We start from the raw sequence: 16,438 nt of genomic DNA on the forward strand, positions 1-16,438 counted from the left end.
AAAAATCACAGACAACTCTATTTTAATCTCTGCTTACATTGTCTATTATTATTGATGCATACAAAGGATTAATTAGTTAAGTTTGCCAAAGGCTCTTTCTTTGCCATATTAATTACATACAACAAAAGATGAGAACAGTCAGTAATAACCCAAAATAACCTAATGTCAGTGACTACAACTATTTGTTATTAATTTAAAGGTGGCAGTGCAAATTATTCTATTTATTCATTTCAAATAAACTGACTAAAAAGTATAAAAACTACCCCAAAATGTTATCAAATTAAAATAATAGAAATTCTTACAGTTATAGTAATCAAGGACATTAAAGACATAAGAATTATATTATAATAAATATTGCCTTTCATTAAGTTGATACTGTTGTAAACAATTATGTAATGACATTCTACATACAAAGCACATAGTAAACAATAAACAACATCATATGTAGTTAACTCCTGCAGATATAGAAATATAAATATTTATCTTGTAAAATGTATAAGGAGATTTTATCTTGATCAAAATAGTAGTATAGTGTGACAAAATAAAAAATTATGCACAAATTGTATGTAAAAATAAAAAACAATAGTATTTTTACTCAAGAACAATGTGACTGCATAGAACACAGGTTCTTAAAGTGCCTCTTTTTAAAAAAGTTTGATATTTTAAGAAAATTCAGCATATATTCCTGAAGTAGGTGAATTAAATATAGACAAAAAAAACTTATTGTTGAATTTCTCATTAAAAATATTGGCAACAATTAAAGACAAAAAAAACCAGTTTATTATCAGGAAACTACATTTCTTTGTTTATTTTTACTTTAAATAAGTGACATGTACGTACAAGTGCATGTTTTTTTATGGTAAAATCATAAATTAGTTTAATTTTGAATAGAAAATAAAGGATGGTTGGATTTACCCATTAATGGAGCATAGTAAAATGATTATAAGGTTTATTTTGGCTAAACCACTGAATGCTCTACCATAATTTGTTGAATACATTTTATATATCAACGTTAAAAAGAGGTTAACTATTCAACATATTGTATATGATGAGCAAATATCACACACACTAAAAATCAATGAATCCTACCTTATTCATAGCTTAAATTGCCTATAAATTCATAAACAATGGAGAGGCTTTGGTCACCATTGCTTACCTAATTCATGTAAACCTTTAAAGTCTATATACATCCATGATTAAAGATTAATTGGCAGCACAAATTCCCACCACATATATAGGTAAACTTAATGAATATTTGTAATTTAATCATGCAACAATTTAAAATCTATATAATTGTTTCAAAATGATATAATTGAAAAGAAAGACATACTTGCTATGTCCTAATGAAAGCAGTTTATGTATAGTTAATCTCTTCTGCAGAAGTTATGCTCTGCAGGCCAAACAATGGGTAAAATATGTGTATTAGTTGAAATTGGTTATAAAATGCACTGTATATGGCACATTATAGCAATTTGTTCATATAAATTATTGATGTATTTTTGTAATCCTGGAATTTAAAGATTACAATTGTTGACAATAAATGTGGGTAAAGAAATACTTTGATTTGGATGGATTTCTGAATTATTCAAAAATAATTTAAGATATTAGTTTCTAATAGATTTTGGATTATCAAAAGATTGCAATTGAAAGTAATATATGCACTAATAGCTAAACCTTGAGCCAAGATGCAATTGTCTATGTTCTTTGACTTCACAGCTAACATTTATTAAACAGCACAAACAATACACAAAAAATTTAAACTCCATAAGGTACAAGTATAGACAAAATACTGAAACAGCTGACAACTAAGTAACATATGATCAAATAGTAAGATTCTTCCTCCACCAATGTCATTTACTAGATAAAAAATGTATATTAGTTCTCAGCTGCACTTTTACAGCAGAGAAACATTACGCACATTTTTCAGCTAAACATTTAAATAAGCATAAAATGCAGCCCCTATGGGTACATATCCCAGCTTATTGCAATACAATGATATGCAATAAGTTCTTCACATATATTTCTTTGAACATGAGCCATCTCTACAGAGTGATAGGTTTCTATAAAACACAACTTTTCTATCAATAAGGCAAGTGATTGCAAAATCCTAGCCATTGTAAAAATATATAATTGAATTTTAATTAAGAAAATATTAAACCAATATAAAATAAATACGAAACTAAAAGATATATGAAAAACATTAAATTTATTGAAGTATTTTTTTCTGACCTGCAAATATTCTTAACATTATATTCAAATGAAATAATGCCACAGTATTAAAATCAAAGAAACCAAAGTAACTCCTAACATTTTATTTTAATTGCAAGCATCAATACTATTTCAGTCCATTTTACAGGCATGGCCATACTATGCCTGCTAATAATCTTTACTAGTCTTAAGAGGCATACAATTTAAATTCACCATATTATCCAATTAAATAAATTCTTTCAAACAAAATTCCCCAAAATTTCTATCACAGACAAGCAATGGCATCATTTATAGTTTTAGGGAATTCATTTTTTCTAATATACTGTGACAAATGGATCTTGCTTACATTTGAAATGGAATTCATAATATAAACTCTTAACTACACTATATTAAAACCAAAGTACTTTCGAATCACATATTAGATAATTGGATGGAGAAGAAAAATTGGTTGGGTCCCACCCCTTTTCTTATTGCAGCAAAAATCAAATAAACTTGACAAACACGTTTCAAGTACACAAATCATTGACACATTGCAACAACTGGATATTTTATACAACAATTACATAAGATAATCACAGTTGCCACAAAAAGTTTTTCCACCTCAAGAGAAAAAAAAAAACCTGGTTGATCTGTTGTTCACACTTATATATAATTATGTTTAGTTTTCGTTGTATTAAATTGAAATGTCTTAGTCATGAAATATTGCCATTTTATTCTATGAAAAGTAATGCTTGTAAATTAATACTTAATTTAGAAAATGTAATTAGGCTATGAAACAAACAAGAACAATTAAACACTAAAGAACAATTAGACATAACAGAGCCAAGGCATTAAATATCGTAATACATAATGTAATTGTGCTGGACACATTTTGAATTGGCCTTTCTGCTAATAAAATATTTAAATATTTTCTGTATATGAATATCTTTTTCCAAGAATAAAAATTATACTGGTAACAGAAGAGCAATGAAACAGAAATGGCAGTGCACTAGGTCCAGTTTTTTACAAGGTCTCTGCACATTCAAATGAAACCCCTGCTAATTTAAAATATATACATGGAAAATTTTAATGGAGAAATAGGGAAGGCTAAATGAGGGAGGAGAGTATTTAAAGTATTGGTGCTACTGGCCATCATAGCTTAAAAAATAAATAAATATATACGCATAAAAAGAAAAATCACCGAGTTAAATCGTACATTTACTCGGAGAGAGTATCCTTTGTCATTGCCTTGAAGGTGATCTCTGAGATTCTCCAGTTTTCGGTGAAGCTATATGTGGACATCAGAAAATCAATTGAAAAAGCATCCTGTTTCTTAAAAAAAAGAATAAAAACTTTTGTTTCAGTTTAAAAACAATTACTGCTATAATTTAGCAAGCAACTAATATATAAAAACATAATTTATTTTACTTTATAAAACACGTAGCATGCACGATGGCAAATATGGAAATTAGTATTTTAAAAAGTGCACTTGTAAGAACATTAATTGCCAACTCCCATCATTAATATATAGAACATGCAAATAAGTTTAAAAAGTACCTCTTTAACATGTCCTTTAAGACAGGAGGTTGAAAATTCATAAACTTACATTTTCCTTTTTTTATAAATGCATTAAAATGTTGGTCTAGTTACTGTAGAAAATTTGAAATTTGTAAGAAAAAATAACTCTGTTGACACTATGAATTTCATGGATGCACCAAATCTATAAAAGGAGATTTCTGCAAACTATTGAATTCAAACTGTGAAGAATTTGAATACACCTATCCATACATGGTTTGTAGTTTTAGGTGCTGGTTCACTGTAAGTGGGGTCATGTTAATAGAAAGAATAATAATAATAATAATAATAATAATAATAATAATACACAAATAGGCACAAATTACCTTGTGAGTTGTGAAAAAAAATTATATAAAAAACTTGAAGGTTCAAAAAAGGTGTCAGACCATTTATTAATTAGCAAAAGAAAAAACAAACAACATACAAATCAGGCCAAATCAACATGCATCAGGTAGGCTTTCCTGTGCAAGCTGGGTCCCAGCATGGAAACATTTGGCAACACTGCAGAAGGCTTATTAAGGTGAAGAGTTAGAGCATGGGTCTTCAAACTGTGGCCCTCCAGATGTTGTGAAACTACAAATCCCAGCATGCCTTGCCACAGTTTTGCTATAAGGTAGTGTTAAAACTGTGGCAAGGCATGCTGGGATTTGTAGTTTCACAACATCTGGAGGACTACAGTTTGAAGACCCATGAGTTAGAGGATCAAATACTGGTCCCTCTAAATTGCCTGGTGCAGTCAACAAGTGCTGGATGAAAAAGTGCCAAGTGCTGAATTAAATATTTCTCGTCTATTTAATCCAGCACTTGGCACTTTTGGTGAGGGACTTGCCTTAATAGCCCACCGCAGCTACTTCATTTGGTGAGAGACTTGCCGTAACATCAGGGATCTGATACATGTTGATTTGGCCTGATTTTTATGTTGTTTGTTTTCTCTCTTTTGCTTATTAATAAATTGTCTGACACCTTTTCTTGAACCTAAAAGGTTGTTTTTTGCTTTATGAACATCTCACAAGGTAATTTGAACCTATTTGTGTATTATTATTCTTTCTTATATAAATTTTTCTAGTGTAATTGGGGCCTGTTGGTTGTCAGGAGCAGAAGTCTGTAGCTTGCGAAGTAGGGCGATAAAGGTCTAGACTACAAGATTGTGCAAGAAATTGTAACAGTTGAAAGTACAATCAGGAATGATAAATATAAAGTGAAAGGTTATGAATATTAAATAAATGGAAGCTAAAGAAGAGGTAAATAGTCTGTCTATCAGCAATTCAGGACTACTGATAGATACACTATTTGGACAAAAATATTTAGATGTCTGACAATTATTCCAACAGGACCTGTATTGACATTGTATTCAAATATGAAGTTGGTCCCCTATTCAGCTATAACAGCTTCCACTCTTCTCGGAAGGCTTTTCACAACAGACTGTTTCTGTGGGAATTTGTGCCCATTCATTCTGTAAAGCATTTATGAGGTTAGGCATTGACATTGGACAATGGCACGGCTCATAATTTCTGTTTCAGTTCATCCCAAAGGTGCTCAGTAAGGGTGAGGTCAGGACTCTGGGGAGTATTCAATGAGGTATTCCACTATGTGCAGCGAATCCTGTTCAGTATTCGCTGCACATTTGCAGGGATCCGGAGGGCTGGAGCATTCTCTGGCAGCCCTCCCTCTCACCCTATTCAACGCCTCAGGGGCTCACTGCCCCTGACAGCGATTTTTAACCCCTGCGGCAAACGCTGCAGGGAGCCAGGGGACGGTGGCAGGCAGGGAGATGGAAGCCTCCCTGCCTGTGCCGGAATGTGTGTGGGGGGGGGGGGGAGAGGAAGAGGGCTCCTGGGGACAAAGGCAGCAGAAGCTGCCCCCCCGGAGCAGTACAAGCAAAGGATCTAAGCGCAGAGTGATATATTTTACACTGCAGCTGTTTCTAAAAGGGGGATTAACAAACCCCTTCCACATACAATTCTAGACAAAAGAACAATTTGAAACAGCGCTCTGCAAAATATGATTTATTAAAAATATATCTATTTACAACAATTATTCCAGCAACAGCAAACACTTCAATCTACATATATTTTACCATATAGAAAAAGGTTTTTCCCCTTTCACTGTTATTCAAATGGTTAGTGCATGCATGCAATCCAAGCGTTTTTTGCTTCAACCGATTTTAGTAGGTTAGTAAAAAGAAAGCATTCTTTCAAGCTCAGTCCCACCTATGTGCAGTATAAAAGTTTTTACACCATGTGCACATAGGTGGGACTGAGCTTGAAAGAATGCTTTATTTTTACTAACCTACTAAAATCATTAGAAGCAAAAAACGTTTGGATTGCATGCATGCACTAACCATTTGAAGAACAGCGAAAGGGGAAAAGCCTTTTTCTATATGGTACAATATATGTAGATCGAAGTGTTTGCTGCTGCTGGAATAATGGTCTTAAATAGATATATTTTTAATAAATAATTCAAATATTTTCACAGCGCTATTTCAAATTGTTCTTTTGAAATAGAACCGGAGAGCTGGCAGGGGACACGGGTAGGGAGCCGCTGCACTGGTCCCTCTCGTGCATATGTAATGAGCGGGACCAGTGTGAAGTGAATATTTAATGAGCGGCTCCCCGCCCCCTGCTGGCGAATGTGTAAAAGAAAAATAAAATATTAAATATATATTCATGTGCTGCAAACACATGAATAAAAATAGCATGCACCTTCACAGAATAAAATTACAGATTTTTTAACACCAAAAAAACCAAAAACTTATTTTAAAAGATCACATTCTAGATCAGCTTAAAAAGATGTCGAAGGCAAAATGGTGAATCATGGCGAAAATTATGCTGAAAGCATTCACTGTTTGCTTTCGGCGAACAGTGAACATTAAATAGGGTGAATCAGATTTTCTGTGAAAAAGATTCACCGCAAGGAGTGAAAACTGCCCAATTCGCTGTAAAAAAATGGTGAATCGGGAGCATTGAATACTGCCCTCTGTGTGGGCCAGTCAAGTTCTTCCACAAATAACTAATAAAACCATGCATTTATAGTCCTTGTCTTGTGCACTGTGTCACCTTCATGTTGGAATAGAAAATGGGAGCCCAAACGTTGAAAGTATAGCATTGTTCAAAATGTCTTGGTATGTTGAAGCATTATTACCAGGGCTATTTTTCAGCAGGCTCCAGCAGGAACTGAGGCCCTTATTCTAGTTCACTCTTTCTGACAAAATATTTCTTAGATGGACAAAACCATGTGCACTGCAGGTGAGGCAGGTGTTACTTGTGCAGAGATAATTAGATTTGGGTGGGGTTTTACACCTGCCTCACCTGCAGTGCACAGAGTGAACTAGAATAAGGGCCTCAGTTCCTGCTGGAGCCTGCTGAAAAATAGCCCTGATTATTACTTTCACTAGCGATACGGTGCCTAGACTAAATCCTGAAAAAATACCCTCCTTATATGATCCCTCATTCACCAGACTTCAAAGCTTTCATAATATAGTTAGGCGGGTAGTGTTTTACTGGCATCTGATAAATCCAGACTCATCAATTCGACTGCCAAACAGAGAAGCACGATTCATCACTCCACAGAACACATTTCAACTGCTCTAAGATCCAGTGTTGGTGTGCTTTATGCAACTCCGTTTGAACGCTTGGCATTGCATTTGTTGATATGATTCTTGCATACAGCGGTTTGGCCATGGATCCCCATTCCATTAAACTCCTGCCATGCACTTTTGTGTTCAGATTAATGGAAGTGGAATTTCAGAAATCTCCAGCTTCTGAATCAGCAGATCGTTGGTAACATTTATGCAACCTGTGCCTTAGCAGTCGTTGACCCCAATCTGTGATTTTACATGGTCTTAGGCTTTGTGGCTGAGTTGCTGCTGTTTCTAAATGTTTCCAATTTCTAATAATATCAATTACATGTGACTGTGGAATATCTAGCTGGGATAAAAATTCATGAACCGCCTTATTGCAAAGGTGGCATCCTATCACAGCACCACGCTTGAAGTCACTTAGGCATTTCAGAACAACCCATTCTCTATCACAAATGTTTGAAAATGAAGACTGCATGGCTAGGTGCTTAAGTTTTCTTTACAAGGTGGAAAGGGTCTGACTGAAATACCTGAATTCAATAAGTAACAAGTGTGGCCAAATACTTTTGTGCATATAGTGTATGTATCACTTTATAATAGGTGATTTACAGTAACTCATCTTTGATGGCAGCCTAAGAAAGCACAGAGAGGGCAGAAAAATACTAAAGTTTTGTGTGGAAAAATCTCCATAACCCAAAAACCTAATGTAACCACCTACCAAATATACATACTATTAAATCACATTTGTAATCTATGTTCCATCATGTGATAAGCAAAGTTAAATGATTCACAACAAACTAGATTAATAAAATAATAGCATGTACAGGTTGAGTATCCCTTATGCAAATAATTACGAAAATCATACATTCCAGAAAGTGAAATTTTATTTATTTTTTAGGGGGACACCCACATACACATCTGTAACAGCTCTACTGAGGACATGATATGTAACTGGCACTAAATATTAAATTCAGTATCTGAGATAGTACATAAACCTTGTTTCATGTTTTGAAACTTTGTTTTATGCACAAATAAAATATATTTGTGTGTATTTCATGTGTTTGTACACATAAGTGCAAGATACCTCAAGATACATCATTGAAATATAAAAATATTCTGAAATACGGAATAATCCGTTATCCAGAATTCTTCTGATCCCGAACATTTTGGATAAGAGATACTCAAACTGTATATTACAACTTTTAAAATCTACTGAAGGATGACAGCCAGCAAGTGTATTTTAGCAAGTAGAAGTGTTTAAAGTATTTGGGGGGGATGGCAATTAGTGACAAGTGTCTATACTGATTTAAAGCCTGTGTATAAAAGAGTCTAAAACACAACCAAAACAATCAATCAACATAAATATACCTTTCTTTTGCTTTTTTAGATTAAATCACCTGAAACATTTAATGTCTTAATTGGACATATGTTTGAAAACCTCTAAAAACATCATTATTCATTGGAAGGAGTGTTTCGGGAGTACTGTACATTTCCCACTACTTTTCACCTAGCCTGGATCTTTGAACTAAAGTCCGTGTTAACTTAACACAGATCCCTAATTGAATAGCAAACCATAGAGGCTGGGAGTTTTCAACATGCATTAAGACATCTTTGGTCAAATCAAAGCTAAACTGAATTGGCTGCTAAATCGAACAGTTTGGATTCATGCCAGGCCAGTGTACTATGCCTTTAAAAGATTGTGCTAATCTATTGTAAACTATTTGAAAAGGCTACTTGCCTTGAAAAAAGCGAAATGTAATTTTGTCTGTGTTGTCTGTTAGATTAGGATACCCAAGTCCATTGATTAAAAGGAGGATCAGGTATCCATATGTAAATATATTCAAAAGTGATTTGCAAGCAGTTACATTCACACTAAAATAAGTTTTGATCATTTAAAGCACAGTTATTGCTGTACATAGAAAATTACTATACTGTACAAGCCACAGTTATGTAGTTACAGTAGTTCATCTGCTAAAAATCTATCTCAATAGTGGTAGCACAGACCAGAGGAAAGCAGGTTCCCCTGCCAACTGATAAATCAATTTACATTTGCAGCAACCTGATTCTGCAGCTAGATGAGAAGCAATGCACGGGTCCTTTAATCAACTTTTTTTTGTGCAATAACGAGAAACTGGCACATTTTTATACTTTAACAGCTCTTTTAAAGGCAGAATTGACTTTTTAATCAGAAAAATCTATTCATAGAATAAAGGCTGCAACATTTCAATGTATATTGTATTTTTCCTTTGTTGACCTTCTCTTAATAAATATGATTTTGGCACAGCACAGCTTCACTATTAAGGGAGTTTCATTAGCAAAGTGTGAGTAGGAAACGATATCAGACTGATAAAAGTGTGATTAGCGAGTTGAACTTTTCATACAGATTTTTTATGTTTGGAATCGGGGTGGGGTGGTGGTGGTGGGGGAGGGGGGGGAGGGGTATGTGCCATTGGCAACCAGAAAGGAATTGAATATGAATTTAACCATACAAATGGAGCGCCTCTCGGCCAGTGCTGGGAATCGACAGATTCCCTAAGCTGCCGTTCGTCGACAGAGAGGCGCTCCATCTGACGGGGACTCGCGAGTGTCTCACACACACGCGTCCCCATCAACACGGTGGCGGGAAGCACTTTCCTTGCCCATGTCCGCTTTAGGGAGACAGGCACAGTTAGGGGGAGCTGGGGGCAGCTGGGAAAGGGGCAGGAACTGCAGGGAGCGGCGGAGGGGCTCAGTTGTAACAGGGCGCGCAGGCATCTCATGACAATTTTATCACCAGGAGCAGCTCCGATGGGAGATGCTCCATCTGTAACTGCTCCCTCTCCAAAACTCCCAAATTTCAGGACGATCTCCAGATTTCTAGAGAGTATACCAGTCTCCTAAATCCTAGGAATGTCTGCAAGTAGGGGCTTGTTTTTGCTACTCTTTGAGAAATTAGTCATTGTGCCCCCCCTGCAGCACAATGATACAGCTTTTGCGGAACACTTTCAGTTCCCATGGCTTCCTAGAGGGATTGAATTACCCCCATAATAACAGGATTACAATTGTATAACTTTGGCTATATAGATGTGTCCTCATGCATCTTTGCTGAAGTCGCACCAAACAGCTCATCTTGGCACACCAGGTCCATGTTACTCTGGTAACAGTGTGCATCTTTTTTAGTCCTCAAAAGAAAACAGTACAGAAATGAAAGTGCATATCCCATTCACAGTTTGGGAAATCAGTCGTAACCATCATATGATTCAACCAATAATCAAGCATTTCCTTTATCAGAAATAGGAGCTCAGAGTCCGAGGGGGCCACAGTACACCTAAAAGTCTACTCAATAAATACTATAGGGGGATCTCCCAAAAGCAACCTAGTCTCAAATCACTCTGTATTTTTGTGATTCATTTTACATAACACACTTCTATATCTGTGAATATGAAGTGCAATGATGCAGTGGCCATGGCTATTTTTTCCATACATAAGTTATATTTTGTTTATATGCAGACTCAGTGACATACAGATATTCAAGTTGCATAGCAAACTAATTAGCCTAGTCTCCTGGTGCATCCTAGCTACATCTTGTTGCATGTAAGAAGCTTAATCAGCATAAAAGATGCACTCAGCATAAAAGATGCACACAGGACCTATCAGCATTTCCCGCTGCATAGCATATGGAGGACAGATGTAGGAGGACACATCTATGAATAGGAGGTACGGTACAATGCTGGGCAAGAACAAGGACAAGAGAGAACTCAAAAGGGTACAGTTGTGGGCAACTTTTTTGACAGAAGGAAATAAATATTTAAAGAGAATTTCTAACATTTTTCTAAATCATGCCCACAAAGGTTCATTGTTTACAGATGGAAGAGTGTAGGCTGCACCAAAGATATAAGAAAGGGTTATTAACTACAGTATAAGGGTGGTTATGCTATTTTTATTTCTTATTACATTAGGTGGTAATAACAAATCTGCACATATATTTTATATTGTTATTATAGGGCTGCACGGGAAATGGTGTTTGTAGTAATCTGAGGACTAGGGGTAAAATTCAAGAAAATACAACCAACTGCTTTCTTTATTTTCGGGGTCTGGAAATATTTACTTTCCTTGTGAGGCTAAATTGGTCATTGTCCCACTAGATTTTTTATTGAGCCTTTTCCTGGATCACTATCAAAAAGTATAATAAAATAATATATATAAAAAAAAAAATAATAAACGTATCTTTCACAGAAATCCAAATCCACAAAAACCCAATTTCCCTCAAAATTATTTTATGTGTGAACTCAACTAAACTCCTTTCATGAAAAAAAACCCCAAAACAAAACAGTAACCATATAATAAAAGTTTAAAAAAATGTCAGTTACCAATAACAATCTCTTTATGTGGGATGCAGTCAAACTCCCAGCAGTAGGGAAGACGAATCTAGATGATCAGAATCCCTACACATCCAACTAGGCATTAGAAGTACAGTTAGGCTGCAGGGGCTTGGGACATTAGGGTTAGGCTGTGTGTGTGTGTGTATGGTGGTAGGGTTATGGTAAAATTGTGGAGGGGAGTATGGTTAGGGTTAGGCTGCAGGAGGAGGGGGTTAGGGTTAGGCTACGGGAGGGGTGGGTATAGACTTTTTTTTATACTAACCAGGATGTATCAAGATTTTGGCCATCAGCATTCTTCTGTCGATTTTCTGACTGTTGGCAGGAATGTACTAAAATAAGTACCCTACAGTATCTCAGGATTTACAAAGTGCCGATGCCTCAGGATGCACATTAAAAAAATGTTATTTGGTACAGAATGAATAGCAACTTAAAGAGGTGGTAGAGGCAAATACAATAGAGCAATTTAAACATGCTTGGGATAGGCATATTGATATCCTTAGAAAACAATTAGGATCAAATATGGTTTGAGGTAACATGTTTAAAAAAGGGGCAGACAGTCATTAATGGTCTAGCCAATTATAGCCTGTGTTTTTCGGCCAAATTTCTTGTTGAAACAAATGCTTAGTTATCAAGAATTTGCTTTTGCTTGCCATTGGGGCATTTCCAGTATCGAGGCTTGTAGGATAGCACTCAGCCATTAGCCATGAAAAATAAGCATGGCTAATTGGATAGCCACCAGTGAGTTCAAGATAATTTATATTCATATTGTAATTGAGTATGCTTTAACATGTGTCCAGTTGATGGCATCTACATCAGGGTTTACTCAATATGCGTCCTTGCCCCTTTATCAAAACAACAGAAGCCCTGTCATAGTTTTAGCATGCTGCAATAAAAAAACAGTTTCAAGGCATGCTGGGTTATGTAGTTAAAAAACATTTAGAAGGCTGCATATTAAATGCCCCCGATTTTTATGCTACTAGTGAGAGGCACTGTTTGGACCCAGCCAAATTAAGCATGTCTGATCATTAACACATCATCCAGGTAGGTACAATGTATTCATACCTGTGAAGACTCAATATGTGACCTTAAGACACCCTGCATTATAATTGATTAAAAGCATTTCAATCTACATTACCCATGATTTTTATCTTACTTTAGAAATGCCTTAATTCTTTGACTATACCGAGTGTAGTTGAGAAATAATGTGGCTCCAAACTCTATTGTCTCTTCCTATATAAGGAAGCAGTAACGAGAACTGTGGCAATTTTGGACTTACACATCTTATAGTCACAGCTGTTGTAAATTATGTTTGGTCCAATGCAGAGCTCCTATTAGAAGAATCACTATCCTTAAATCTACCGGTAATTACCAACATTTAGAAAAACTCAGTAAAATGTTCAGTTAAATCAAACATAAAATAGAATGTTTCATGGATATTGCTAAAATATACTTTTAATGCTGTTGTAATAAATATTTTGTGTCTAAATAACTCACTCTACATTAAAAAATATTTCTCAAAAATATTGAATCTTTACCGGTTGAGTTTACCATATCCAGTATTCCAAATACTGAAATATTATAAAAAACAAAGTTTTTGAGAAGACCCAAGCCCAATAGTGACATCAAAGCCGCAGTGAAGATCAACACTACCAGAGGGGAGCCAGATAAAACAGAAACAATCCGACTGTGGCAGAGCTGTATCTGCCTGTCCCCAGACTCAAGTAGCCAATGGAAGCTAATTCATACAGGAGTCTGTGGGGCGGGCAGATACACCAGTGATGCCACAACTTCATGCTCAAAAAAAGTGCAAAATGTAAAATTCGGTACTTGTTTCCTAGCACGGCACCCGTCGTAGGTGATCGCATACCTTAACCCAACTCGATTTTAGGGCTATTTTTAGCCTTTTCCCCGACAATTAAAAAATCGCGTCCATCGCATGCCTTAAGTTAAGGCATGCGATGCGATGGATGCGATTTTACATAGGGAACAATGTTAAATGGACCCGATTTTTCATTGTATACCCACCCTTATGGGTATTTTACATGACAAATGCCCCCCCATTTTTAATGCCACCCCACGATGAACGCCAACCCGGAGCGTTCTCCGACCTTTTCATACCCCCACTATCCACGTCGGCGTGGAGTTGATTTTATATAGTGTGGTGAGCGCAGCGAGCCACCGAGTCCGAAGCGTGTCGAGCGCAGCGAGCCCCGCAAGGGGACGCGTAATACCTGTGAAGTAATGCGCGTCCCCTCGCGGGGCTCGCCACGCTTTGGGCTCGATGGCTCGCTGTGCTCGACACACTATATAAAATCAACTCCACGCCGACGTGGATAGTGGGGGTATGAAAAGGTCGGAGGACGCGTACTGCTGCGCTCGCCACGCTTCGGGTTGGCGTTGATCGTGGGGTGGCATTAACAATGGGGGGGATTTGACCCATCAGGGTTGGGAAACAATAAAAATTGGGGTCTGGGGGCCATTTAACATTGGGGCCAATGTAAAATCGGGTCTCAGGGACCATTTTAAATTGATTCCAATGTAAAAATCGCATCAATCGTGTCGATCGCATGGCATGCGATTTGGTTGCATGCGATGAACGCGATTTTTGGGGGTCCTGATGGATACAATTTTTATCGCTGGCGCCGTGCTAGGAAACAAGTACCTGAAATTCTTCTGCTCACAAGAATTTCAGATATGGGAGACTGAACCAGTAAACGGCCTACATGTATTGATTTTGTAAAGCATCTACCTAAAACTCATTATTATTAACCAATTTATTTGCTGATTGGTCTAGTACCTTTGTACATATGGCACAATATACAGAATGACCTTCTTTTTCAAACAACAATTTCTCTCTTTTATCTCAATTGGTATCTTAATTATCAATCAAACTGTATGTTATGCTACACTGAGGGGCAATCTTATACAGTGTCAGTCCAGAAAGTAATGAGACAAATGCTGGGTACACATCTACAGTTTAACTGTCCAATCTGTCTGGTGAGAAACAAAAATCTGGTAATGTAAGGAAACCTATGACAGTCAACCATTTGCTCCCAAATGATGGAAAATGGACAGAAATTATTACTCAGAAAATTTGTTAAATCAAACAGATTTAACATATTGGTCTGAATGGCCATTGTCTGTTTTCCAGAATTTGGTAACAAATGGTAGATCATCATATGCTGCCATAAACTACCAGATTTTAGTTCCCACTACACAGATTGGACAGATAAATCTTTAGGTGTGTTCCCATCTTAAATCCATGAAAAACAATTTATTGCACTTTCAGATACATAGGGTTAATAATCTTCAAAGTAAGACCCTTGAGCATCCATACACCAATATCTGCGTGTCTAAGCAGCTTAGTACGCCTCCTGGAAGGCATTAACCGGCATGTTCTTGAATGCCCTTGTCGAGGCCACTTTGTCTACTGTCTGAGAATGGTGTCCTTTCAGGCTGTATTTGATGTGGGGGGAACAAAAAAATTCAGCCGGGGCCAGTAGGGTGGTAAGGCAGCACTGACGAGTTTTCATTGGCCAAAAACTCCCTAACTTGCAGCGATTTGTGACTTGGCTCATTGTGATAATGGAGGACCCAGGGAGTGTCAATCTCCTTGCGGATGCGAAGGACCATTTTCACAAGCAAATGAGCACTATTGTGTACAATGCACCATTGACCATTTGGAAGGTAGGTAGAAATTCCTTGTGGACCACACCCTTCGAGTCGAAAAAGGCCATAAGAATACATTTCCCTTTTGCTTTGCTCATACGGCCCTTTTTGGGGCTAGGGGACGATGGTGTGTACCACTCTGCGCTTTGCCTTTTGGTCTCCGGATTGCACCAGAAGATCCAAGTTTCATCACTTGCTTAAAAAAAAATAGGCGCACTTTGCACACGCTCCAAAACTTTGCAGGAAATATGCTTGTCTTTTTGATCATGGGTCAAAATGTTAGGAACCAATGGGGCACACATCTTTCGCATCACTAATTGGTCACAATCTCTTGCTCATCTCTTAGGAGGTCCTAACTTTTCTGCTACAATTCTAACACTGAAATAAAGGTCAGCGTTCAAAACATTTTGCCCATTTCAGATTGTTGAAGGTCATCCAGAGCGTGGTTCCTCCATAACATATTCTCTGCCCTCCTCGAAGAATCTAAACCAGCGGTGACTTTTGAAGCCTGACAAGCGTCTCAGTATCAGAATTCCTGAGTTGATTATTGTTTTTGATCACCACAATTAGATCAATCAAGCCTTAGGTAATTTCACTCTAGCATACAGTAAAAAGTATTTTTCCACACAGTGGTAGCAGTTATGTCAATTATACAATTATATATATATATATATATATATATATATAGTATATATATAGCAGGCGATAATACCGCATCCAACGGACTTGGCATCAGTTTAGAATAAGACTCACAGTCGTCTCAACCAGCACCGTTTCGGGATTTATTTCCCGTCCTCAGGCTGTAGAGCAAACAACTACCGCCGCCGACGTGAAAACCAGACGCGGGAGACAGCAACTTCAAACTTCGATAGCGATTTCAGTGTTCGGGAATCGGATGATACCAATCCTCGGGGAGAAGTCCCTTTAGATCAAGCGGCTGCAAGGCGTCAAAAAAGAGGAAGAGGACGACCACCCGTAGGGGGTGTCAAAACGGGAGGACAGTGCGAGCTCAAGGCGCTGATGTTGACTTAATCTACAACCTTTCCTGACATACTCTCACACCATCAGA

At 36.9% G+C, this 16,438-nt stretch overlaps 1 protein-coding gene across 37 annotated transcripts in view; it reads right to left on the minus strand.

The window, feature by feature from the left end:
* GPHN (gephyrin) overlaps positions 1-16,438 on the minus strand; it is a 435,418-nt gene that overhangs the window by 100,457 nt on the left and 318,523 nt on the right. For 19 of the 37 annotated variants that reach the window (XM_083166733.1, XM_083166721.1, XM_083166724.1 and 16 more), the window contains one exon: positions 3,404-3,475. The exons of the other annotated variants lie outside the window; for them this stretch is intronic. In XM_083166733.1, coding sequence (XP_083022859.1) covers positions 3,404-3,475 — 72 coding nt within the window. The remainder of the gene's footprint in view (positions 1-3,403; positions 3,476-16,438) is intronic. 37 annotated transcript variants of the gene reach the window in all.

The sequence above is a fragment of the Crinia signifera genome, chromosome 12 (assembly GCF_055691185.1).
Source record: "Crinia signifera chromosome 12, ASM5569118v1, whole genome shotgun sequence".
NCBI lineage: Eukaryota > Metazoa > Chordata > Amphibia > Anura > Myobatrachidae > Crinia > Crinia signifera.